Genomic DNA, 25,717 nt, shown 5'->3' with positions numbered 1-25,717 from the left:
ATCCAATGATATATGGTTTTTAAAAATGTTCTCCCATTCTGTAGGCTGTCTTTTCATTTTGTTGTTTCTTTAGCTGTGCAGCTTTTTAGTTTGATGTAGTCCCATTTGTTGATTTTCATTTTTATTGTTTATACTATTGGTGTCATGTCCAAAAAAATCATCACCAAACCCAATATCAATGACTTCTTAACTATCTTTAATTTTCTAGGAGTTTTATGGTATCAGGTCTTACATTTAAGTCTTTGATTAATTTCCCATTAATTTTTGAGTGGCGTGACTTGGGGTCCAATTTCATTGTTCTGTGTGTGCTTCTCCAGTTTTCCCAGCACCGTTTCTTGAAGACATTGTCCTTTCCTCCCGGAGTGTTCTCGGCTCCCTGTTGTTTATAGTTGACCATACATGCTGGGATTTAATTCTAGGCTGTCTATGCTGTTCCGTTGGTCTATGTCTATTTTTGTGCCAGAACTGTACTCTTTTTATTACTGTGGCTTTGTAGTACAGTTTGAAATAAGGAAGTGTGGTAGCTCTGGCTTTGTTCTGTTTTCTCAGGATTGCTTTGGCTATTTGGATTCTTTCATGGTTTCACACAAATTTTAGGATTGTTTCTTCTATTTCTGTGATGAACGCCTTCGGTAGTTTTATGGGGATTGCGCTAAGTCTGTAGATGGCTTTCGGTAGTTTGGCCATTTTAACAATATTAATTCTTGGAATGTCATCTGCTTTCCCTTACTTTGAGCCTGTGTTTGACTTTAGAAACCCAGAGATGAGTCTTCTGGAGACAGCACGTCATTGGGTCTTGTATTTTAATCCATCCAGCCCCTCTGTGTCTTTTGATTGGTGAATTCGGTTCATCTACATGGAGGGTAGTTACTGACAGATGAGGACTTGCCCCTGCCATTGTGTCTTTAGTCTTCTGGTTGCTATGTATCTCCATTGTTTCCTTGTGTGTGTTTCTGTCTGCCATTTTAGTTTGGTGCTTTTCTATGAAATTTTTCTTAGTTTCCTCTTTTATTATGGTTCATGTCTCTGCTCTAGGTTTATGTGTTGTGGTGACTGTGAGGTTTATATAAAACATCTCATAGATGAAATAGTCCTTTTTCTACTAACAGCATCTTACTTATTTGCCTGTATCGGTCCCATCTTCTTCCTCCTCCCTATCTGTTTTTGTTGTCCTATTATCCCTTTTTGCGTTGTGAACTTGTGGCCAAATTGAAGTCGCTGTGGGTATCTTTACTGCTGCTTCCTTTTTAACCTCTACACTGTGATTAAGTGTTTAACAACCTACTGTGACACAGAGGTTGCAGTTTCCTGATGTGTCTGTTTAACAGCTTACTCGGGGCTTTGTTTGCTTCTGCCTTTTTGTTTCAGGTACAAGAGGTCTTCCCAACGCTTCTTGTCAGGCAGGTGGGGTGCTAGACTCTGTCAGCTTTTGCCCGCCTGAGAAAGCCTTCATTTCCGATTCAGATCTGAATGGTGGCTCTGCTGGATGGAGTGTTCTCAGGTGAAAGCTGCTACCTTTCAGTATGTCGTCCTCCTCCACGCTGGCCTGTCGTTTCCGCTGAGGAATCTGCCGACAGCCTAGTCTCTTTGTCGGTTACCATCCTTTATTCCCCGGCTGTCTTTAAAATTCATTCTTTGTCTTTGACTTTTGATAGTTTTAATATAATGTGTCTTGGAGAAAGTCTTTTTGCCTCGAGATAACGAAGTGCGGTCTTAGCTTCATGGACTTGTATACGCAGTTCCTTCCCCAGGCCTAGAAAGTTCTCAGCTATTTTTTTAAATAAAATTCTCAGCTATTATTTCTTTAAATAACTCTACCCCTTTTCCTGGGATACCCATTATCCTAATGTTGCCCTTCACAGTGGAGCCAGGTAGCTCTTATAGGATTTCCTCTTTTTTTTTTTAAGGCCTTAGTTCTTTCTCCTCTTTTACCTTTATCATTTTTTAATTTCTATCTTCAGACTCATTAATTCTCTCTTCCGTATGATCTGCTCCATTTCCAGTGCTTTCTAATGCATTCTGCATCTCATTTGTTGAGTTTTTCAGCTCCAGAATTTTTGTCTGCTGCTTTTTTTGAGTTTCAGTCTCTTTGATCAAGTATTCTTTCTGTTCATTAGTTGTATTCCCTGAGCTCACTGAACTGCCTTTCTGAGTTTTCTTTTTTAATTTAATTTAATTTTTTGTGGGGGGCGGGGTAATTAGGTTATTTATGTATTTATATATTTTAATGGAGGTACTGGGCATTGAACCCAGGACCTCATGCATGCTAAGCATGCGCTCTGCCACTGAGCTACACCCCGCACACGCTGAGTTTTCTTGTAGCTTGTTGAGTTTCTTCATGACCGCTATTTTAAATTCCCTAGCAGTTAGACCACAACATTCTGTAACTTTTAAGTTTCTGGAGAGCTGTCATTTTACTTTTGTGATACAGTGTTACTGTGGTTTTTTCGCGGTGCCTGATGAGTTGGTCCTCTGCTGGTGCGTTTGAAGTAGTGAACACCTTTCTTCTTTAGGTAAAGCTTTTTTTTTTTTTAACTTGATTCTAACAGTTCAGCAGATTAGTGAGCAGAGGCCTTTTTTTGTTTTTCGGTAGGTGGCGCTATAGCACCGGTTTTTGGTTTGTCTTCCCTGAGCTGCCTCTGCCCACCCTCCCCCCACAGCCTCTGCCAGAGGTGTCACCCAGTGCCCTTGTAGTCACTGCTTGTGCCTGTGGGGTCTGTGGTGTCCTGCTGCTGCTAATGCTGCTGAAGACGTGGCACCTGTGCCGTTGGGCTGGCAGGTGCTTCCACTGCGTCCAGGGTCACCTGGATCTTGGGTACCTCCTCCACTGTTCGGGTTTTGCCTCCTCTACGTGATTCAGCCCACCCACCTTTCGATGTACAGACGTGCAGAACTCTTGTTGAGTTACGGATGTTTTACTGATGTAGATTGAAGGGGACAGACGGGAGCATCTCACTTCCACGATGCTGACATCACTTCCAAGGATTTGTTTACTTTGATTCTAACAGATCGAGAGATGCGTGTTTGGGAGCCTTCCTTTTGTTTTGCGGAAGGTGGTGCTGTAGCACAAGTTTTGAGTTTCTCTTAGCTGAGCTGACTTGCTGCTAAGGTTGGGAGTAGGTGCATTTAAACAGTTGGCAGAGGGAAAAAAGGGATGGCGGCAGAGTCCCAGGAGTTGGGGAGGTGTGTGCTTCGCTGGAGCTTTGGGTGTGCCCACAGCCCAGTAAGGGGAGATCCTCCCCTTGGGGGCTGCCAGAGGTCCGTGGGCAGATCTCTTGCCAGGTGCTGGGACAGACAGCATGAAATGCTTTCCTTCGGTTTTTCATGTCTGCCTTCGTCCCTTTCCGTCCCCTCGTTCCGTTCTGAGAAGAGAGCTCTTCTCAGAAATCCGGGTGTGTCTGAAGAGCCGTGGGACTCTCCAGCTGCAGCCACGTGGCAGGAGGACTTCCACTTTCCACCCCCTCGACTAGAGAGGACACCGGTGCCACCCCTGCTGCCACAGCTCCCTTGGCTGCATAGCCTCCTCCACGGTCCTGTCCACCCACCTTCAGACACACAGACGGACGGTCCATCTAGGACCATACGTAGGTCGCGTGCTGTGTGGAGGTGCTCTCCATCAGTTATGGACGTCCAGGTAGTTGTGAATCAAAGGGGAGAAAAAAGGGAATGACTTCACACCACTGTGATACTGACGTCGCTCTGATTGTAAAAATCTTGAGAGAGTTTACAGAAGTGTGTGTACTTCCGACCTGTTGAATTTACATGTGTGGCATTGCCTATAGGATTCCCTCGTTATCCATTGAATGGCTGCAGGATCTGCAGTGATATCCTCTGTTTTATGACAGATATTGGTGATTCGTGTCTTCTCTGTGTTTACCTTTGTCTTTTCAGAGATTCAGGTTTTGCGGGGGGTTGTTTTGTTTTAAGTCTTGAATCAACTTTAATCAGATATACATTACGTATAACAAAGTACCCATTTTAGGAATATGACTCAGGGAGTTTTGACAAATGTGTACAACCAGGTAAAAACTCAGAGAATCATGTTCTGTTTTGTTGATTTCCTCTGTCATTTTTTTTGTTCCAGGTTTATTGATTTATTCTCTTCTGTTTATTATTTTCATCCTTCTGTTTGTTTTTATTTTAGGTTTTTTTCTTAAGGTATGGGCTTAGAATTTCCCTCCTTTCCAGTGTAAACCATAAACATTCAGCGCTGATTTATCTGTATCCTACAAATTTTTATGCTGTATTTTCAGTTTCACTCTCCTCAGTGCATTTTAAAGATTTTTAATGAGACTTCCTCTTTTGACCCCTGGATTATATAGATGTATATTGTTTAATTTGCAAGGGTTCGGCCATTTCATCCTTTTATCTTTCTGTTACTGAGTTCTAGTTTGATTCTGTTATGGTCAGGGAACATACTCAGTGTTGGTCCAGTTCTTTTAAATTTGTTGAGGTTTGCTTTATGACTTAGGATGTGGTCTACCTTGAAGATTTCATGGACACTTGAGAAGAATGTGCGTTCTCCTGTTGTTGACTGAAGTGTTTGGCAAATGTCAGTTAGAGCCTGTTGGTTGACAGTGTTGTTCAGTTCTTTTACATGTTTGCTGATTGTCTGCCTAGTAGTTTTAGCAGTTACTGAGAGAAGTGTGTTGAAGTTCCCAAATACAATTGTGAATTTGTCTTTTTCACCCTTTCAGTTCCTTTTTTTCCTTCATATATTTTGAAACTTTGTTGTTTGGTGTGTTTACATCAAGGAGTGCTATGCCTTCTTAGTGAATTGACCTTTTTATTCTTATATAATGTCCCTGATTATTTTATTTTATTTTATTTTGCTCTGAAATCTACTTTGCATGTTACCAATATAGATAACTCCTACTTTTTCTATTAATGTTTTTGTGATATACCTTTCAAAAATGAAGGCAAAAATTTTTTTTCCAGAAAAAAAAAGCTGAGAATTTGTTGGTAGAAAACCTGCACTAGAAAAACTGTTAAAGGAAATTCTACAGCTGGAAAGAATACAGTACTATGTGAAAACATGGATTGTGAAGGAATGAGGAGTGACTTCTAAAGTTGAAATACTAACAGTGTATTGTGGAATGTATGACATATGCAGAAGTATAGTGTTTGACCACAATGCTGCAAAATATAGGAGGGGGGAAATGAAAATACACTGTTGTCAGTTTCTTCCACTATTCCTGAGGGGACATCATGCTGTAGAAAGTAGACTATGGTAAGTTAAACACATATATTGTCAGCTCAGAGGAATCTACTAAGGTTGAAACAAAGATGTGTAGCTACTAAGCCAATGGTAGAAATAAGGTAGAATAAAAATATGAATGTAATCCAACAAAGGAGAGAGAAAGGAATGAAAGGAACAGATAGGACCAAAAAAAATTTCAGGACAGTAGATGTAAACAAACCATATCAATAATTAAACTGTAAATAGTTAATTAAATGAATGATTAAATGTAAATGGTCTAAACATCCCAATGAAAAGGCAGAGATTGTGATATTGGATAGCAAAGCAAGTCCTAACCATGCGGCTGTCTACGAGAAATCCACTTTTTTTTTTTTGCGTTCCTTTCCTCTCCTCCCCCGTAGTGATAACATTCCCCCCCACAGTAGTCTTCCCAACGCCTGAATTACTACGATGAAGAGAGTAGCACTGATCTAGGAAGTGATGCTCGGTAGTCATAACGATGACAATAATAATAACTCACATTTATTGGCCGCTTACAATATGCCCAGCATTTTAATAAGCACTTTAACATGGGCTCTCAGAAACTCACTTTAGATACACATAGAAAGCTAGTTTAAAAGGTAAAGGCTGAACTATTTACAGTAACCAACACATAGAAGCAACCTAAATGTCCATCGACAGATGATTGGATAAAGAATTTGTGGTACATTTATATGATGGAATACTACTCAGCCATAAAAAAGAAAAATGTCATTTGCAGCAACATGGATAGACCTGGAGATTGTCATACTAAGTGAAGTAAGTCAATGACAAATATCGTATGATATCACTTATATGTAGAATCTAAAAAAAGATACAAGTGAACTTATTTACAAAACAAATTTTTTAAAGAACAAAGCTGATAAAACATCACCTTCAGTTTTCAAAACATTTAAAAACTATAGTAATCAAGACAGTGTACTGTAGACAAAAAGATCAGTGAACAGCATAGAGTCTAGAAATTAATCCATTGATCTGTGGTAAATTGATAAATTTTTAAGAAAAATTCTAAGGTATTCTGATAGGAGAAACAATATATTTTCAAGATATGGTACTGGAACAATTGGATATCTGTATATTTTATTTTAAATGAACCTCGACCTTAATTAACTTGAAATAGAGTATGGATATAAACGTAAGAGCTAAAACTATGAAAATCATAAAAGAAAACATAGGAAAATAATCTTTGTGACCTTAAGTTGGACAAAGATTTCTTAGATGGGGCACAAAAGCTCAAACCATAAAATTAAAAAAATTCATAATTATCTTAATCAAAATTTAAAATTTTTCCTCCTTAAAATAAATGTTTTTAGTTAAAATACAAATCTGAGACTGGGAGAAAATATTTGTAAAACATATGTTTCTTATTAGACTTGTGTCAGAATACTGTACATTCTTACAACTCAATACCGTCAATATTGCTACTATGAACATTGGGATGCTCTTATCTGTTCGACATAGTGTTTTCATATTTTCCAGATATACACCCAGGAATGGAATTGCTGGATCATATGGTAGTTCTGTTTTTATTTTTTGAAGAACCTCCATGCTGTTCTCCATAGTGGCTGCACCAATTTATCTTCCCACCGACAGTGCACAAGGGTTCCCATTTCTCCACATCCTTGCCAGCCTCTGTTATTTGCAGACTTTTTGATGCTAGCCTTTCTGACAAGTGTGAGGTGACATCTCACTGTTGTTTTGATTTGATTTCTCTATTGATTGTTGATGTTGAGCGTCTTTTCATGTGCCTGTTGGCCATCTGTTTGTCTTCTGTGGAAAAATGTCTATTCAGGTCTTCTGCCTGTTTTTTTAATCGGGTTGTTTCTTTTTTTTTTTTTATGTTGAGTTGTATGAGCTGTTTATATATTTTGGACATTAACCCCTTGTCAGTCTCATCATTTGCAAATATTTTCTCCAATTCTGTAGGTTGTGTTTTTATTTTGTCGATGGTTTCCTTTGCTGTGCAAAAGCTTTTCACTTTAATTCAGTCCATTTGTTTATATTTGCCTTTATTTCTTCTGTCTTAGGAGACAGATCCAAAGAAATGTTGCTGCAATTTAAGTCCAGGAATGTTCTCCCTACCTTCTCTTCTAGGAGTTCTGTGGTTTCAGGTCTTACATTTAGGTTTTTAATCCATTTTGAGTTTATTTCTGTATTTAGTGTGAGGAAATGTTCTAATCTCATTATTTTTCTTGTAGATGTCCAGTTTTCCCAGCACCACTTATAGAAGAGGCTGTCTTTTCTCCGCTGTATATTCTTGCCTCCTTTGTCATACATTAATTGACCATAGATTAAATGCGTGGATTTATTTCTGGGCCCTCTATTCTGTTCCATTGATCTGTGTCTGTTTTTTGTGCAAGTACCATGCTGTTTTGATTGCTGTAGCTTCGTGGTATATATAGTCTGAAGTCTGGGAGGGTGATACCTCTAGCTTTGTTCTTTTTTCTCAAGATTGCTTTTCAAATTTGGGGTCTTTTGTGGTTCCACATGAACTTTAGGATTATTTGTTCTAGATCTTGAGACGTGTCATGCATGGGTATTTTCACAGAGATTGCGTGAGATCTGTAGACTGCGCTGGGTAGTGTGGCCACTTTAACCATGTTAGCACTTCTGATCCGAGAGCATGTGGCATCTTTCCGTTCCTTTAAATCATCCTCAGGTTTCCTCATCGGTGCTCCATAGTTTTCAGAGTGTAGGGTTTCACCTCGTTGGCGAAGTTTGTTCCTAGGTATTTTATTCTTTTTGATGTGATTTTAAATGGGATTTTTTTTTTACTTTATTTTTCTGATATTTAATCATTAATGTATAGAAAAGCAGTAGATTTCTGCATATTAGTCTTATATCCTGCAACTTTGGTGAATTCATTTATTAGTTCTAACAGTTTTTGTGTGGCGTCTTTAGGTTTTCTGTATAGAGTATCATGTCACCTGCCTAACGTCGTCAGCTTCTTGGATTTGATATTGTTACGGATGAATAATGGACCACTGGGGAGAAACCAGGTGAAGGGCTGTACTGTACTATTGTTGCAGTCTCCTGTGAATCTATAATGATTTCAAATAAATGTTAAAGTGAGGATGTGATAGAAGAGTAAAAACATAGTCTAAAATACACATGAGCAGGGAGGGTGTAGCTCAGTGGTAAAGTGTGTGGCTTGGCATGCACGAGGTCCTGGGTTCAATCCGCAGTACCTCCATTAAAATAAATAAATAAACCTAATTGCTTCTCCTTCTCCCCCAAAAAACATAAAAAAAATTTAAAATAAATTTTAAGAAATCATTAAAAATGAAGTGTACAATTTTATATGTTCTGAAATATGTGTACTCCATGAAGATGATGAATATAGTGTCAACAGAAGAATTAATCAGTGGTCAATCTAAGAAAGAAATGGAAATTTTAAAAATAGAATAAAATAGACGTGGACAGTCATGCATTAGAGAGTGGGAGCATGGCCCAAAGCTGTTTCACATGGAAAATGCAACAGGAAGGCTGTGGGGTGAGCAACTGCTGTCTATTTGACACACTGACTGACTATAAACCCAGTGTCCTGTCCATTTTGACTGCGTTTGACCAGGACAGCGGCCAGAGGGGTCCATTCTCAGGAGGGTCCATAGCTTTTCCTAATTGGACAGAAAGAAAGAAAAATTCTCCTGATGCCTGAGGCTACTAGGAGCCTTCACACTGAGCAAGCACTAGCCACGTGATGTACAGCCCAGGGAAACCCACAGTTCCCCCACCGCCACTGGCGCACTGAAGGATGTGGTGGACAAAGCCCGGCTCTCTAACTTCATCGGACACACAGCGACATCAGCCGTGAGAGGAGGACCTCAGCGGTAATGATGAGAGGAGCAGGACTCGTCCGGGACCTGATGAGAGCCAGCAGAACAGAAGCGAGCAGATGAAATGAGGAATGAAGCCCAGAGGATTGTTTCCCCTACAATTGGAACTCAATTTTCCTACCAAAATCTGCAGAGTCCTAAGAGAGGAGATGAAAGTTCTGAAATACGAGTGAGTTATGAAAAAGAACCAGATTATTTAGCAGGAAACAACAACAGATCTTGAGAACAAAATATAATGGATCACATTTTACACCTGCACCGGAAATACTGGGCACAACTCGAGAGCAAAGTGATGCTGTTTAAAAGAGTGCGATGCTCTCAAAATTAGGTAAAGCGCTGGGAACGTGTGGAATAACGTTTAAACGATGTGTGATAAGCACAAAAATTTTAATATTTGAAAAGTGCTGGCCCAGAAATACAAAATACAGGGGGAAACAATAATGTATGTTATCCCAGAAGCATGGTTTCCCCACTTGTCAATGGAAGAGCAGTTCCTGCTGGTGGAAACCCGCATGCTACCTAGTGTGACGCCAACGTTCTAAGCAATTTTTAGTCATTCTGAGTTTATCAGGTGAGTGTTTATGCTCATTCCTGTCCTCTGCCCCGGGGAAGATTACAGAAGGAAGAAAGCCATCATCTTGTCCTTCAGGAGCTCTCAATAGAGCTGAGAAAGCTGGTTCCCCAGAGCAGTCAAGATACAGCAGGTCTAGCTTGCTCAAGCACCCATCGTCCTTCTGGGGACCTGTGGACAAGAAAGAAAGAGGGAGGAAGAGAAAATGTTATTGTCCACAGATCTAAACAGAGGTTCTCAACCAGGAAAAATACCCCCATGTTCCCATTCTTAAAAGGTATGATTTTGTTTTCATTCCACAATAATTGAGGCTTCAACTGCCGTTTAACGGGAAAAGAAAAGAGATATGTTCTTACAATGAACAGAACAGTCACACATGCTGAGGAAATGTGTCACCCAAAATGCCATTCATGCCCGTGTTGCAAAACACACATCTAATAGTAGAGTTTGGTGTTTAAAGAACCCTGTATCAGTGGCCAGTAGGCACGTGAAAAGATGCTCAACATCGCTAATTATCAGAGAAATGCAAACTGAAACCAATGAGGTGTCACCTCACACCGGTCAGACTGGCCATCAGTAAACAGGCTATGAGTAGTAAATGCTGGAGAGGCTGTGGAGAAAAGGGAACCCTCCTACACTGCTGGTGGGATGTAAATTAGTGCAGCCACTGTGGAAAATGGTATGGAGTTTCCTTAAAAAAACTAAAAATAGAGTTACTGTATGAGCCAGCAGTCCCACTTGGGGGCACATATCCAGAGAAAACTCTAATTTGGAAAGATGCACGCACCCCAGTGTTCATAGCAGCACTATTTGCAATAGCCAAGACATGGAAGCAACCTAAATGTCCACTGACAGATGAATAGGTAAAGAAGTTGTGGCGTATGCATGCAATGGAATACCACTCAGCCGTAAAAAGAATAAAATAATGCCATTTGCAGCCATGTGGATGGACCTAGAGATTAGCACACTAAGTGAAGTGAGTCAGAGGACAGATACCATATGATATCACTTATATGTGGGATCTAAAAAAAAATGACGCAAGTGAACTTATTTACAGAACAGAAACAGAATCACAGGCATAGAAAACAGACTTATGGTTACCAAAGCGGGGAGGGATAAATTAGGAGTTTGGGATTTGCAGATACTACTATATATATAATAATTAAATAACAAGGACCTACTGTATAGCACAGGGAGCTATATTCAATATTTTGTAATAAACCATAAGGGAAAATTAAAAAAAAAAAAAGAAGGACGCTGTATCACTACACCAGCCCATGAAAATGAGAAGTGCTCAGTTTGGGGTGTTTTTTTTTTTTTTTTTACCTGACACCCCGTGGAGACTCCTGGCTACAGCAGGCTTCGAGCAGGAAGGCACCTGCAATGACCAGGGCTGCGGCAGCCAGGCCCAGTCGGATGAGGTTCCCCGTGGTGTAGTCCGAGGCTGTGGTACGTGGGGAACCTAGAAGCGAGATGAGCAGCACTGACCATGCAAGGGCCTCCCTGCTTCCCAAATGGATCTGCCAGGCGTGACTCTCAGATGCCCACTTGGTTTTCCCGGCTAGTGGCCCCCTGTACCTACCTTAAAGCTCTAATCACTGGGGGAAAAAATGGGATTTTATGGGAGTTGTAGTAATTCTCCCTGCATCCTCTGCCCTTCCTGTTCTCCTGCCTTGTCCCTCGGATTTCATTTACTTGCTGTTTGTCTCATTTCCACCTTCCCATGTTTCCTTTTGCCCTTCTCCCTCCATATATGAGGAATTCATTGTAGGAGCAACACTAAAAATCAAAATTGCTCCACAGAGTGCTGAAATAATTCAGTAGCTTCATGTACATCACCCCCACCTCCAGCACAAAACTTTATGCAGGCAATGAGCTTAAGAAAAATTGAGTTTAGGGGGTGGGAAGGGATAAATTGGGAGTTCGCGATTGGGAAGTACTAACTGCTATATATAATACAGATAAACAGCAAGGTTCTTCTCTGCAGCACAGGGAACTGTATTCAATACCTGGTAGTAACCTGTAATGAAAAGGAATTCAAAAAGGAATGTACGTGTGCCTGAAACAGTACGCTGTACACCAGAAATTGATACATTGTAAACTGACTATACTTCCATCTAAAAACTTAAAAATAAATAATTTTTTTAAAAGAAAGATTGAGTTTAGTGGCTAAGCATCTGGACCATGGTGGATCTCAGCTTCAGCCAAGAAGGGCTTAAGCTTGGCACTGGTCTTGGTCCTGAAAGAGAAGCCTGCATTTGCATCTTCCTCCCTGACACATGCCAGTTACGGTGACGTTCATCTCTAAACCCATCAGTGACAATGTTCCCCGAAGACAAATCCACAAGGAGAAATTTGTAATGATGCTACCTTGCTCGGTAAACCTGCTCTTCCTCTCAGCGCGGACCCCACCCAGACCCTAATTCCTCGTTACAAAACGTTTACTGACTACCTGGGAAGACTCGAGAGCATTGAAGAGAATTTACAAAGCTGAGAAAGGAGAGTCCAGCAAAATTCCGCCAGGAAACAGCGTCATCTCAGAAGCACCCTTACAGCAAGGTCTGTGAGACAGGAAAGGATGTCACAGCCACTTCCCCCCATGCGGAGACTGTGGGAACAGCACTCTGAGAGCAGCAACAAAAAATTATTGGGGATAAAATCACGATTGCCAGAATAAACCAAGCTTAAGAGAGACAGAGAATTTCTGGTAGAAGGGATTCTGATAATGGGTTGGATCATTTTGAAGAAAAGCATGAGAAATTGACCAAGAATGCACAATAGGGGAAAAAAAAAAGGCAAAGGACTGGAAATAAGGAAAGGAAAGATGTTAAAAGGAAATGACAGAACAAGTGATGGAGAAAATGTGAATCAGAGGATGATGGTCGAACACTCACTTATTTAAATTGAAAACAAACAAAAACTTCCTCAAACATCATGCAAAATCTTACCTGTCACCCGGATCGCAAGGTGATCACTGGGGCGGGAGGCCAAGAAAGGGGCCCTTGTCTGGTAGTACACACAGCTGTAGTTCCCTGTGTCACCGATGCTCACATTCTGAAGGGAGAAGTCTGTCTCCTTCCCTGCTGGACTCCGGCGCTGCACGGGCATTGGCGTTCCTGCCTTCAGTAGGGCAAACATTACAGCCACAATTTCAGTGTCTGGCCTCTGGCACTGCAGGGTCACCTCTGCTCCTTCAGTCACAACACCCCTTTGGTGGGCTTGGAGGGAAGGTTTAGAAAAATACCCTGTAAGAGAAGGAGGGCTCTGAGATCACGGGGAGAAGCCTTGGGTCCCCCACTCACCGCTGTTCTCCTGGAAGGAGGCTCTCAGGGAGTGTGGGAATGACAGGTACCTGAGCTCAGCCTCTTTCTACTCTGACTCCAGGAAGGAGCTGCTCCCTCCTACAAGCCCTGGGTAAAACCAAGGCATCAGTTCTCTGCCTGACTTTCTCCATCTCCCCCTCCCCAACTACGCTGGAGATGGGGACACCCCGCCCCCCCTTCCTCTGGCTCCTCCCTCGTCCCTGTCCCTAGGGAGATCCCACGTCATTCTGAGGCACCCCCTCCTCACCTGTCACCAGTAGTTGCAGGACATCACTGGGCTGTGAACTTATGTGGGGATGGCCTTTTCTGTAGTATTCACAGGTGTACTCTCCAGCATTAATGCTTTTTAGATCCGTCAGGTGAAATTCAGCCTGGCCCTCTGTGGAATCAGGTGATTGCAAGAGCTCCAAGACCTTTCCTCCCTTTCTGAGAACAAAGTTTACATCCTTGGTAGGAGTCGAGCAGCGCAGGGTCACGTTACTGCGGGCAGGTGCCACCGAGCTGGGCCAGGCGCTCAGGGAGGGCTTGGGAGGTGACTCTGGAAGGAAGCAGATCTCGGGACTGGATGTGGTCGACTCACCTGCTCTCAGGAAGCCCGTTTAAAGAAGGAAGAAGGGAAAGTGGAGCCTCTGGGGTGAGGGATCAGGGAAGGTTCAAGGAAGAAACACTCACCATCTCTTCTTAGGTCTCCTTGGCCAACACAGAGCCCTGCAAAGGATCGTCCCTGAGATGCCAGCACCTGCACGGAGCCCACGTCATCTCCCTCCTGGTCCCTGAGGGGCCGTCCCAGCGCTCATGAGTTTAGGAGTTCTCACTGTCCTTTCGCTGGACTCTGGTTTCTGCTCTCACCTCCTCCACCATTTCTCACAGAGTTTCTCCTGTGCTGCTGTCGCCTCCCAAGGCCCCAGGCCCTTTCTCGGTTCCAGACAGTCCCACAGACCCTCCCAGAGTCGCCTTCCACCTGGACCGCTCTTAGTGTAGCGTTTCCATTGAAACCTGGGTCAGAGTCTCCAGACTCCTCCACCCACTGCTTGGGGTTGGAGGCAGGAGCCGTGAGAGACTGGGGCAGGGTGGGATATGAGGGTGGCCCCAGCCTACCTGTGATGTATCTCAGACCCTAAGTAGACCTGACTGTCTATGCACAGTCTCATATATGATCAGAAATCCACCATATAAAGGGTATTGGGTGCCTTGAGTGACAAAAATTAAGGACAGAACCACTTGGTTGTAATTTCTTAAGAGCGTTCATAGAAGGCTACCTGTCTTACACCATGGGAGACACAAGGTATCACCACCTGTGAGCACCTGGGCGGCGGGGGCTCTGTGCTGCTGACCCCAGCATCTTCCCTGTCTGCACAGGTCCCGGCACATAGTAGGACCGCATCAGGTGCACACTGACCGACTCACAGGCGCCCCAGCGTAAGCACGACTCAGAGAGCTTTGATGGGGATGAGGAAGCGTGCAGCCTTGCTGTAACTGCGCCTTCCTCCCACCAGGTCAAGCCCGCGTCCAAACCTCGCCATGAACCACCAGCTTCCATTTGGTCAGCACAGGCTGGCTCAAAGATGGAGCGGGCCCCATCATTAGAAAGCACTAGTAAAGTCAGCCTCAGCCTTTCCTCTGAAAAGTTTCTGATCCAATCTTTGCCATGATCTCTTTTCATCAGTTTAGTACTCCAAGCAGGACAGAGGGCACTGCCTGGTGCCCTGTGACAGGCCCCACAAAATCCAAGTGGATATTCCAGGGGAGAGAAAAGGCAGAGTCCTCCCCTGTTCCCATGCGCAGCTGCAGCTACACAGGACCCCAGCTCAGCCATTCTTACCTGTGCCTACACGTCCCGCTGCCCTGGGGGCTGGGGCGAAGTCCAGTGCGTAGCCCAAACCACAAAAGCATTGATTCAGAATCTCCTGGACTAGGGCTCAGGCTGCCAAACTTTCAAAATCCCCCAGGTGATACAAGCATGCAGCCAGGGTGAAGAACCACTGCTTTCACCGAACCTGGGAAAGCAGTGCTCGGGACTGCAGCATAGACGCTCAGAGGTGATTCATTTACAAAGACATGGAAGTAACCTGAATGTCCATCGACAGATGATTAGATTCAAAGTTGTGGTATATATACAACAGAATACTACTCAGCCATAAAAAAGAATTAAAATGCCATTTGCAGCAACATGGTTGGACCTAGAGATTGTCATTCTAAGGGAAATAAGTCAGGCAGAGAAAGACAAATATTGCATGATATCACTTATATGTGGAATCTAAAAAAATGATAGAAATAAACTTATTTACAAAACAGAAACAGACTGATAGACATGGACAATAAATGCATGGTTACCAAAGGGGAAGAGGGGAGGGATAAATTAGGAGTGTAGGATTAGCACATACAAACTATATAAAACAGATAAACAAGGACCTACTATATAGCACAGGGAACTGTATTCAATACCTTGTAATAACCTGTAATGGAAAAGAATCTGAAAAGTGTGTGTATATACACACACCACACACACACACACACACACTACACACACACACACATATATGTATACACTACATACATACATATATATATATATTTATATACACACGTATGTATAACTGATTCCCTTTGCTGTATGCCTGAAACTAACATGACATTGTAAATTAACTGTAATTCAGTTTAAAAATCTCAGTTGTCTTAGAAGCCTCCAAGCGAGAGTGATTACACATATCTGGACTGTTCACGGCCATCCTGCCATTAATGCCTGAATGTAATAGGTACAGGTTTGCCTGAGTGCTGACATCTCTTTAAAATCAATATCAAGCATATTTGCTAACATTATTGTAAGGAAAAGATTGCTGTAACTCAACGGACGTTGGTTAGGCCTGTGTTTCCTCTTTTCCCCTGGTGTGGACTAAGTGGTTTTGTGTCTTAGTAATGAAAGAGAGAAGTTGCCAGGTCTTTGTTGAAATGGCATGGGCCCATCAAAAATATCACGTCCATCAAAAGCATAAATGGATGAACAAAATGTGGTGTACGCACGTAATGCAATACTATTCGGCCATTAAAAAGGGATGAAATTCTCACACATGCTACAACATGAAGACATTAGGCTAAATGAAATTAGACACACACACACACACACACAAATATTGTAAGATTCCACTTATATCAAGCACCTGGAACAAATTCTTGAAGACAGAGAATACAATAGAGGTCGCCGGGGGCTGGGGAGAAAGAGGAAACAGGCTATTGGGTAACAAGTACAGAGTTCCTGTGGGGGATGATGGAAACGGTTCAGGTGGTGGTTGCACAATGTTGTGAATGCACCGCACACTGCTGAAATATATACTTACAAGTGGTTAAAAGAAGATGTTTTGAAAAGTTAAAAGGTTTACAGTTCTTTGGAAGGAATTGTTAGTAGAGTCAGTGCCTAACCAAGTCAAAGGGGAATGAATGATAAAAGTAATAAGAAGAACAAGGGCAGGAGGGTAGAGCTCAGTGGTAGAATGTGTGCTTAGCATGCACAGGGTCCTGGGTTCAGTCCCCACTACCTCCATCAATTAATTAATTAGTTAACAAAGCTAATTACCTCCCCACCAAAACAAAGCAAAATTGTAATGAATTAAAAAAATAAATAAATGAAAGTCAAAAAGTTTAAAGGATTCTTTTAAAAAAAATTGTTTTTTGGAGCTGAACTGTTCTGGACTGAATTTGGCTTCCCTGCATACCACCTGTGCAACGTGAGGCAAGCAACTTCATTTTGCAAAGTCAGATTCGACTCCTAACCTGTAAAAGTGGACCTCGCCCTCCCTTGCAGCGTTGTTGGTTGGTTTGTTTCTGGAGGGATCAGAGTGGTATTTCCCCAACGTGGACTATATCGCACTGTTGCCTGTGATGATTTTAGGTGCAAGGAAGGGTGGTTAAAGCACAGAACGACAGCATGCAGTAAGCGCGCTCAAGGTGCTTTGATATATCAACAAGAAAGCCTGTTTGAAGCTAGCCTCTAGTGTATCTTGATCACGGCTAATTGCCTTTATAGCAAAGAAATAGTGGTTTTCAGGTTCAGAAGCTTGACCAGGAACAGTATCTAGTTAGAATCTCTTAACATTGTTTCCCTCTCGCCGCATTTCCTTTGTGGTTACCTTCTGTTTGACACTGGACTTTTATTTAGGGTATTGATGTAGAGCATCTGACCTAAATATTTTTATTTTGGCAAAAGAACTTTGAGTCAGTATTAAGAAAAACATGACGCCAAGAAAGTACAGGTGGTTCAGCAAAAGTCATGAAGCTGGAACAAGAGTAACTGAAATTTGTTGAGCGCCTGGTTTAGAGGTAATGTGCACGTCGCACTCGGCAAGATTTCTGATACATAATATGCACTTAGTCGCCGAAGCTGATATCATTATTTCTCTTTCCAATCCCAATCCAAACCCCTCACCAGTTATCTTATTTTTTACCATCTCAGTGTACCACCCTGGGAGACTTACTGAAGCAGAGGAGGGAAAGTAGTTCAGGAATCATTGTGGCATGTCCGTCTGTCCAGGGATCCGTCTTCAGCTTTGCAGCCACAGAAGGGGGAACAGCTAGAATGGTCACAGCCTCACCCGTTGCCCCAGAACGTGGGCAGTGACATTTTCCTCTGGCATTTCAGTTCCCTCTGCCCATAGTCATCTTCCGGAAACATGTTGATGCTGCTGATTGCAACGCATTTCTAGCACAGGACGAGCTCAGCTCACAGAAAATCCTCATCCTTCTCATTCAGATGTCAGGTGTCTAAGTCCGTAACCCCCCAAATGCCTAAGGCTTGAGCCTGAAGGGTTCCTGCTGAGGAGGTGAAGGCACTTCACTGTTGAGAATATTGGAAATAAATACCCAGTTTGCTAGACACTGCCCACAGGCTAAGAACTGAGGGCTGTGGCCAAGTAGCCCTTTTCCTCCCTGTGGCAGTGAGAGTGCAGGTGGTTAGGGAGACTCAGAGAACCCAAATGGCAATGCTGATGAGCCTGCTGTGTGTAGCAGTTAGAAGATACAGTATAGCAGTGATGGAGTCCTCCCTTGGTATCCGAGGGGCAGTGGTTCCCTTGCTCAAAGACACGAAAGTCGGAGAGGCAGGTGCGGGTGTTGGAACTCAGCTCTGTCTCAAAAGCCCGTTCCCCTTCCAGAAAATCATCTGAAGCCCCCCATGTCACCCCATGTGAAGATGTCTCCTTGCTCAGGCACTCCGTGGAAGAGTGCTCAGAGGGGTCTGTGTGCCCCTTTTGCTATGTAACAGTATCTCTTGCTGTGTAACAATATTGTCCCAAACTTGATGGCTTGAGCAGCACACATTTATTATCTCAGTTTCTTTGGGCCAGGAGTACAGGCACAACCCAGCAGGATTCTCTAGGGGCTGCAGTCAAGCGGTCAGCAGAGCTGGGGTCTAATCTGAAAGCTCAACCAAGGAGGGATCCGGTTCTGAGTGGCAGTGTAACTCTGACCCCCAGGACCCAGGGCTAGCACAGGTTAAGGGCATAGTGCCCACAAGAGACCACCTTCGCTTTAGACTCCAGCTGCAAGTTCAGGTGTTCCTGGGGCCATCTGCCCTTCTGACCAGCTGCCTGCAAACTTGGAGGTTCCCACTACCCTCCTCAGATTCAAGAATTTACTAGAACCACTCAAAGAACTCAAAAAAGCCCAATACTTAGGATTACCGTTTTATTATAAAGGATACAAATCAGGACCAACTAAATGAAGAGATGCCAAGGGGGAGGTCTGGGAGGGCCCCCAGTGTGAAGTTTCCTCTATTCTCAGGATGTGTCCCCCCCTCAACACATCAGTGTGTATCGTCAACCAGGAAACTCCCCTGAGCTTTGGTATGCAGAGTGCTCGCTGGGACTTCATCACATAGGCGTGATTGACAGAATCCATCTCCAGCCCCCGTTTTCCCCAGAAGACTCACATCCTCTGGCTCAAAGCTCCAACCTTCCAATCACATGGTTGGTATTTCTGGACCCACCAGCCCCCTCCCCCATCCTGAGTCATCTTATTACCATAAACTCAGGAGTGGGCCAAGGGGCCCACTGGGAATAACAAAGGGACTCCTATTAGGAGAAACACCGAGCATTGACAGTTACCTCCCAGGTACCAGAGGCAGAGACCAGCCAGATTCCTTGTCATACAGCTCAAACTCACGTGCTTGTTCACGGATTCTGCTGCCTCAGCCTGCTGGGTCAGGGGCCTCTGTTCCTTGCTGACTGGAGATCACCTGCAGTTCCTTGCCATGTGGGCTTTCCCGGCGTGGCAGCCCACGTCATCAAAGTGCACAATCCAAGAAGGCAGTGTTACCAAACCAAACGTGGGTCTGCTCGCCTGTCTTGCAGCAAAGCCAGTCTACGGACACCAGGTTGTGGTGAAGGGAAGTGCAGCATTTATTTCCAGGGCATTAAGCAAGGAGAATGGGCAGCTCCTGCTCAAAAGACCTGAAGTCCCTGATGGCTTTCAGGGAAGGGTTTTAAAGGCGGCATTTGGGGTGAGGGTTGCAGGTGGCATGAGCAGCTCATGGACTTTCTTCTGATTGGTTGGTGGTGAGGTAACAGGGAAATGTTTGGGGAACCTTAATCATCAACCTTCTGGTTCCAGCCAGTCTGGGGTCTGTGTGCTTATGGTCAGTGTGTAGTTACCAGCCTCTACCTGGTGGGGGGGGGGGGCAGGGTCTTAGTTTCTGCAGAACAACTCAAAGATACAGGTTAAACTGTTACGCACACCCCTTGAGGAGGAGCTCAGACTCTGCTTTATTGCTGAACTATTGTTTCTTGGCTGCTTTTCGTTTGTTTCTGCATTCCCTCTCTTCCCTAACTAGTAACTGCTTGAATTTGCTCTTTGGAACTCAGGGAAGGCCTAGGAGACTAAAGCTTTTTTTTCTGTACAAACCAGAAACGGGGGACACAGAGGAGCTCTTGTACCCGGGAGGGCCCTGCAGGGTCCTGCTAGGTTTCAGTCCCCTGTTTTCTTTGATAATCCTCAGTCCTGAGGGGAAGGCAGGAGGGACAAGAAAGGGAATAAAGTTTTGGATAGAGCGGCTACTCTTAAACTCATCAGGGGAGCTCAGTTTCAGGGGGACACCATTTCAGTGGTCAAGAGTCTGCCATCCAGATAGAAGTTACAAGCCTCAGATAATGTACCCGCCAAAGTGACAGCCCACCTTCTTCACCATATTGTAGGTTAGAAGCAAGTCACCAGTCCCCCTGGAGGGGACTACACAGGAGCGGAGAGGACTGGAGGTCATTTTAGAGTCTGACTGACACCGTGAATGCTCACTCATTCAGGACCTCCCTCCCCTAGCCCACAAATTCATGTGAGGTCATGGGGCAGTTTTATGGTGGGAAGGGAATGGGAGCAGGAGCTTGGCAGCCGAGAAAGGCACTGAGCACACAGCAAGAAGGAAGCAGGAGGCGGGATGGTAGAGCTCAGTGGTAGAGCACGTGCTTACCATGCACGAGGTCCTGGGTTCAATCCCCATTACCTCCATTAAATAAATAAATAAACCAACTTAATTGCTTCCACCACCACCACCGCCACCACCCCCACCCCCGCAAAGAAAGAAGCAGGAAATGACGCAGCCTTTTGGAAAACCCTTTGAAAGTCTCTGATAAAATTAAGCATATACCTGTCCTTTGACCCAGCCCTTCCACCTCCAGGTAAAGGGCTGCATGTATGCCTATCCACACAAAGACATAGCTAAGCGTGTTCACGGAAACTTTACTCGTAAACGCCCCAAACCAGAAACAAACCCAGATGTCCATGAACAGGAGAATGGATAAACACGCTGTGGTACAAACATACGATGGAGTAATACTCAGCAGAGAAAAAGGAAGAAGACACTAATACAGGTGACATCAAGCATAATCTCAGAAACAGTATATTTAAGTGACAGAAGACAGACACAGAAGAGTACGAATGGCGTGATTGCATTTATATGAGTGCGTATGAAAGAACAAAGGCAAAACTCACCCAAGGTGACAGGTCAGAAGAAAGAATGATCTCAGGGGAAATGGCAGTCGACTGGGAAGCGTCACAAGGAAACCTTCTGGAGGGATGGATGTGGATGTTGGTTACACCAAGGGATGGATGGATGGAGATGGATAGATGTATAAATGGGTGAGTGGATGGATGGATGGAGTCACTGAGCTGTGCACTTAAGATTTGTGCATTTTACTCTGTGTGAATACCTCTCACTTTAAAAACTTCCTTAGAAGAAAGAAACACATCTTCATTGGAGATTTGAGGAATGGGACCCCCGCTTGCCTATTCTTCTAAGGAGCCTCTGCCTCGTTGTCTGTTCCCTTGTCAGAAGTTCTTTCCAGGCTCCAGGTCTTCTCCAGGCTGTGTCTTAACGGCTGAGTACACACAGGTTTCCAGAGGCTGCTTCATCTGGCTGGAGGGGCCCTGACTTAGGGCTCTGGTGTCCAGGTCAGCATAAGTTGTTCCATGGGGTTCTTCAGTGCATGAGACCTGGGAACCTTCATCCTGGAGGTAGGCAAGGCAAAGCGGGTCATGTATTCCAGGAGGAGCAGCTGGCTAGGAGGAGGGAGCAGCCGTAGTGACAGTGTGGAAGGCAGCTTTCCAAGAGCACCCCCAGGAGCCTTCTACCCCCAAGCCCTCGTGAGGCCCCCTCCCCTCTTGAGTGTTGGCTGGACCCTTTGACTCTCGGCTCTCAAACAGGATACGGTGAGAAAGATGGAATGCCACGTCCACGACCAGGTTACAAAAGACAGCGAGCCCCTCTCTGTTTGCCTCCCTCTCGCTCACGCCAGTGAAGCCAGCTGCCATGTTATGAGTCACTGTGTGGCCGTGTGGCCAGGATGGTCTCCGGCTAACAGCCTGCCAGGCACCGAATCCTGCCAACAACCACCTGCGTGACTGTGGAAGCAAGTTCTCTCCTGTCAAGCCCTAATCAGCCCCTGCCCAACACCTCAGCCACAGCGCTGTGGGATCCGAGTGAGAGGACCTGGCCACGCTGCACCCAGACTCCTGACCTGCGGACCCTGCAGGATAACAGTATTGCTTTAAGCCACTGTGCTTTGGAGATGGTTTGTTAGGTGGTGATAGTGAATTCCTACAAACAGCCAACAACAGAGGTGTTTCTGTGAAATGTCTGGAAGAGGCAAAGCCATCAGGTCAGAAGTCAGATTAGTAGTTTCCGGGGGCTGGGGGGTGGGGAGGAGGACATGGGGAGAGACTGCTAAAAAGGTGTGGGATTGCCTTTGGGGTGATGAAAACGTTCCTGGAACTAGATATGGTGGTGATCGCACAACGTTGTGAATGCACCAGCAAGTTACCAAACTGTACGGGCTAAGATGGTGAGTTTTGGTGGAGGGGAGGGTATAGCTCAGCATTAGAGTGCATGCTTAGCATACACGAGGTCCTCGGTTCAGTTCCCTGTAGCTCCGTTAAAATAAATAACTAAATAAATAGATAGGTAAATAGATAGATTCCCCCCCAAAATGGTAAATTTTATGTTATGTGCGTTTTGCCACAATAAAAAAAAAATTGCGTTGTAAAGGGAAAAAACAAGGGTTGCTACTCATAACTGCAGGGTATACTATGCGAGGCACTGTGGTCCGCGCCTCCCAGAGGGATCTTGCCCGATTTCCATAATGGCACCCGAGGTGGGGTGTATTAGACCCGTTGTCCAGATGAAACTGAGGCTCAGAGTGGGAAAGCCACTTGCCTGAGGTTACACAGATCGCTGTGAGAATCGGAGCTTCAAGGCACCGAATGCTTACACCGTGCCTGGAATCCGACTGATCATTGTGTGACTGTGAGCTCATTAAGCCCTCCCGTTAAGCCTACCGAGAAGGTGGTGTTCATCCCAGTTGACAGACGGGGGAATGCCCTCAGAAAGAACAAGTTGTGGGACTCAGGTCCCATGGCCGGGGAAGACATAGAAGAGTTCAGACCAGGTTCTCCTGACATGGACGGGAAGGGCGGGAGCGGGTGAAAGCAGGGGCCCTGACGTTGACAGAACTGGGGAGGGTGGTGATGGAGAGCCCGGGGTGACAGGGAGTCACCAGCATGGAAACTCACCAAGGCGAGGGAACAACTCTTCACAGCTGCCGATGCACCTGGGAGGGAAAAGATTCTGCTGTTGCTTCGTCCCCAGGCTCCAGGGGTCAGATTTATACACACACACACCCGCTCACATGCACATGTGTGCACACACTAACACGCATGCACGCAACACAAGCACACATGCATATACATGCTCATGTGCATGAACACAAACATGCCAGCTACTTGTGTGTGCACACACAACACATACATGCCTAGCACACACACCCCTGCACACATTTGTGCAGTGCTGCATGCATACGTCCACAGACGTGTTCACATACATACATATGTACCTGCACCCCACACATGCAGACTCAGATATGCACACTCAGACACGCATGCACAAAAATAGCACACATCATACACATACATGTGTGCATATACATATACACACACAAATACATGAACACACACACGTGTACCCACCACCACTTTCTTTCCCAGGCTGATTACTTGTCACCCTGTCTTCAGGATCCTTAGAAGAGCAGGAGCTGAGAGAGAGAAACAGTGAAGTATTGGAGATAAAGGAAACTGGAGAGAGAAATCACCATCCTTTTGAGGAGGTTGAGGGTTTATGCAAAGCAGGGTCACAGCACGGTCTCTGTAAACCAGACTCTCTTCTGCCCTCCCCCCCAACTCCTACACCCCACCTTAGGGTCTCCAAGTCATTTGGATGCTCAGGAAAGTCTTGTGAGGTGAGGGGGAGGAAAGGGTTGGGGGCAGTATGGTCCATGAGGAAAGGAACCCAGGAAGAACATGGAGTGAGAAGTGGAGGATGTTTGCAAGAAGAGAGAAGGTGAAGAGAAACTTGGCATGGTCACTGGAGCTGGTCTGGGGCACATAAAAGGTTGAGATAAGAAAGAAAGAAGGTCTTAACTAGTCAGGGATGCAATACAGGAAGAGTTAAGTATTGGTTGGTGGGATTCTCTGAGTAGCTCTACCTTTTGGTCCTCTTGTCAGGATGTACTCCTGGGATGAAAAGAGAGAGAGAAAGGATTAATCCTGTGCTGTTAACGTCCTCGTCCCATTTCTTCCATTTCCCCCCAAATATGTAGCCCTTGTTTTCCTGAACTCACCACCCCGGGTGTATTTGTAAATGAGGAAGCAGGCGAGGAGGCAGAGGAAGATGAAGATGACGATGAGAATGATTCCAGTGGTCCCTGGTGGAAAGAGGGAGGTAAGTTGGTTTCCTGAGACATCTTCTGATGCCTAAATATGTCTACCATTGATTGAGTTTCTCTCACGAGCTGGAGATCTCACTTCATTTGTCTCCTACTTGCAAATACCCTGGGAGACAGAGAATGGTACCCATCTTACAGATGCGGCAGCTGAGGGTCGGAGAGTTGAAGTAGGATTTCCAGGCACCTCCTCAGTGATGAGTAGGCAGAGCTTCGACGCTAACCCGACTCACCTCGAAAGGCTTTTGCCTTGAACCGCAATCGTCAGGCATCATTCAAATATAGACAGACATCCTCGAGAACTTTCCCAGTGGTGGATACCCCGGTGCCTCACAGGGAAGCCTCACCCCGTGACTGGATGACTCGGCCTCTTTCTCTTACCTAGCCTGCTTTCTGCTCTCTCGGAAGACTTTCCTTCATCTTTACCTAGAAGACAGAATCCTTGAGTTTAAAAAAAATGGAGTTGCAGAACAATAATGACAATACTAGACCACTGATGGATCACTCTTGAAACTGTATCTTGTTTACCAAGGCATACTTACGTAGTAACAGTGTAAAAGCACGCACAGAAGCGATGACACCGACTTCAGGGCAGAAGTTTGTAGCAAAGAGAGCAAAATGATGGGAATTGCGTTGAGAGGAAAAGGAAGAAAACATATTGGATCAAGTATGGCTAGATGTGAACAGTTAGAATTCTGGGTGGTGGGCGCATGACTGTCTCTTATTTCTGTTGAGTAGTTTTTTCAAATTTCTCAAAAGAAAATTCTTATATATAGGGTATGGCCTTATATTTTGTGTGTGTGTATATATATAGAGAGAGTAATACAGGGAGGATATTATAGACGAGATAGGTACACACATATGCTATAGCACGTATAGGTGTGTATATACACTTAGACATAGGATAATATGTGTTCTCTGTCTATATAGGATGAATATATGTATCATGTATGTATTTGTCATATACAGTTGACCCTTGAATAACATGGGTTCTTTCAATAGTAAATAATACAGTACTACACAGTTCAAGTTGTGGATTAATCCGTGGTTGAATCCAGGGTTACAGAACCTTCGCTGTGGAGTAACCGTGGATACAGAGGGCCAGCTACCCCATAACACCCTGCATTGTGCAAGGGTCCACTGTGTGTGTGTGTACATATGTGTGTATGTGTATGTGTGTGTGTGTGTGTGTATGTGTGTGTGTGTTTGTGTGTGTAATTGATTATGCTTCCCTAGGGAACCCTGGCCAGTGCAGCTGGACAGGCAGATTCTCTTACAGCAGATATGGCTGTGGTTCCCGTCTGTTTGGGAACCACAGACAGAACACCTTAGCCAGTTTCTGCAGTGCTTCTGGGGACAAAATAGTAGTAACTCAAACTGACATGTGTTGAGTGCCTACTCACATATCTAACGTTTAACCTTTCCCAAAGCCCCCTGGCTGTTCTGTAATCCTCATTGCACAGAGAGGTCAGGATAGAGTGGGGTTTTTTTTTGTT

The 25,717-nt window shown here is 44.5% G+C and overlaps 2 protein-coding genes and 1 long non-coding RNA gene across 8 annotated transcripts in view; 1 reads left to right on the top strand and 2 right to left on the bottom strand.

Annotated features, from left to right (window-relative positions):
- LOC116666016 overlaps positions 1-25,717 on the top strand; it is a 50,439-nt gene that overhangs the window by 1,998 nt on the left and 22,724 nt on the right. For 4 of the 5 annotated variants that reach the window (XM_032487937.1, XM_032487936.1, XM_032487935.1 and 1 more), the window contains exon 2: positions 24,099-24,220. In XM_032487937.1, coding sequence (XP_032343828.1) covers positions 24,099-24,220 — 122 coding nt within the window. Of the gene's footprint in view, positions 1-22,086; positions 22,107-24,098; positions 24,221-24,362; positions 25,245-25,717 lie in introns of those variants that run through there. The other variant, XR_004322868.1, reaches the window with a different exon arrangement.
- LOC102515963 (T-cell-interacting, activating receptor on myeloid cells protein 1) lies at positions 9,354-17,589 on the bottom strand. 2 transcript variants are annotated; one of them, XM_006172874.3, is made up of 6 exons: positions 17,439-17,589; positions 13,642-13,677; positions 13,217-13,507; positions 12,595-12,891; positions 10,973-11,108; positions 9,354-9,817 (listed from the first exon to the last, which is right to left on the bottom strand). In XM_006172874.3, the coding sequence occupies exons 1-6, from the start codon at positions 17,470-17,472 to the stop codon at positions 9,766-9,768; spliced, it is 846 nt and encodes a 281-aa protein (XP_006172936.3). In that variant the 5' UTR covers positions 17,473-17,589; the 3' UTR covers positions 9,354-9,765. The 2 variants fall into 2 exon arrangements, with proteins under 2 accessions (XP_006172936.3, XP_032343773.1); XM_032487882.1 differs by lacking the exon at positions 13,642-13,677.
- Positions 20,869-23,510, bottom strand: LOC102515702. Its single transcript, XR_004322897.1, has 3 exons — positions 23,470-23,510; positions 23,017-23,054; positions 20,869-21,456 (listed from the first exon to the last, which is right to left on the bottom strand). It is a non-coding gene; the product is annotated as an uncharacterized LOC102515702 (long non-coding RNA).

The sequence above is a fragment of the Camelus ferus genome, chromosome 9 (genome assembly GCF_009834535.1).
Source record: "Camelus ferus isolate YT-003-E chromosome 9, BCGSAC_Cfer_1.0, whole genome shotgun sequence".
Lineage (NCBI taxonomy): Eukaryota > Metazoa > Chordata > Mammalia > Artiodactyla > Camelidae > Camelus > Camelus ferus.
The sequence above is the reverse complement of the archived record's forward strand: the minus strand, read 5'-3'. Positions and strand labels throughout refer to the sequence as shown.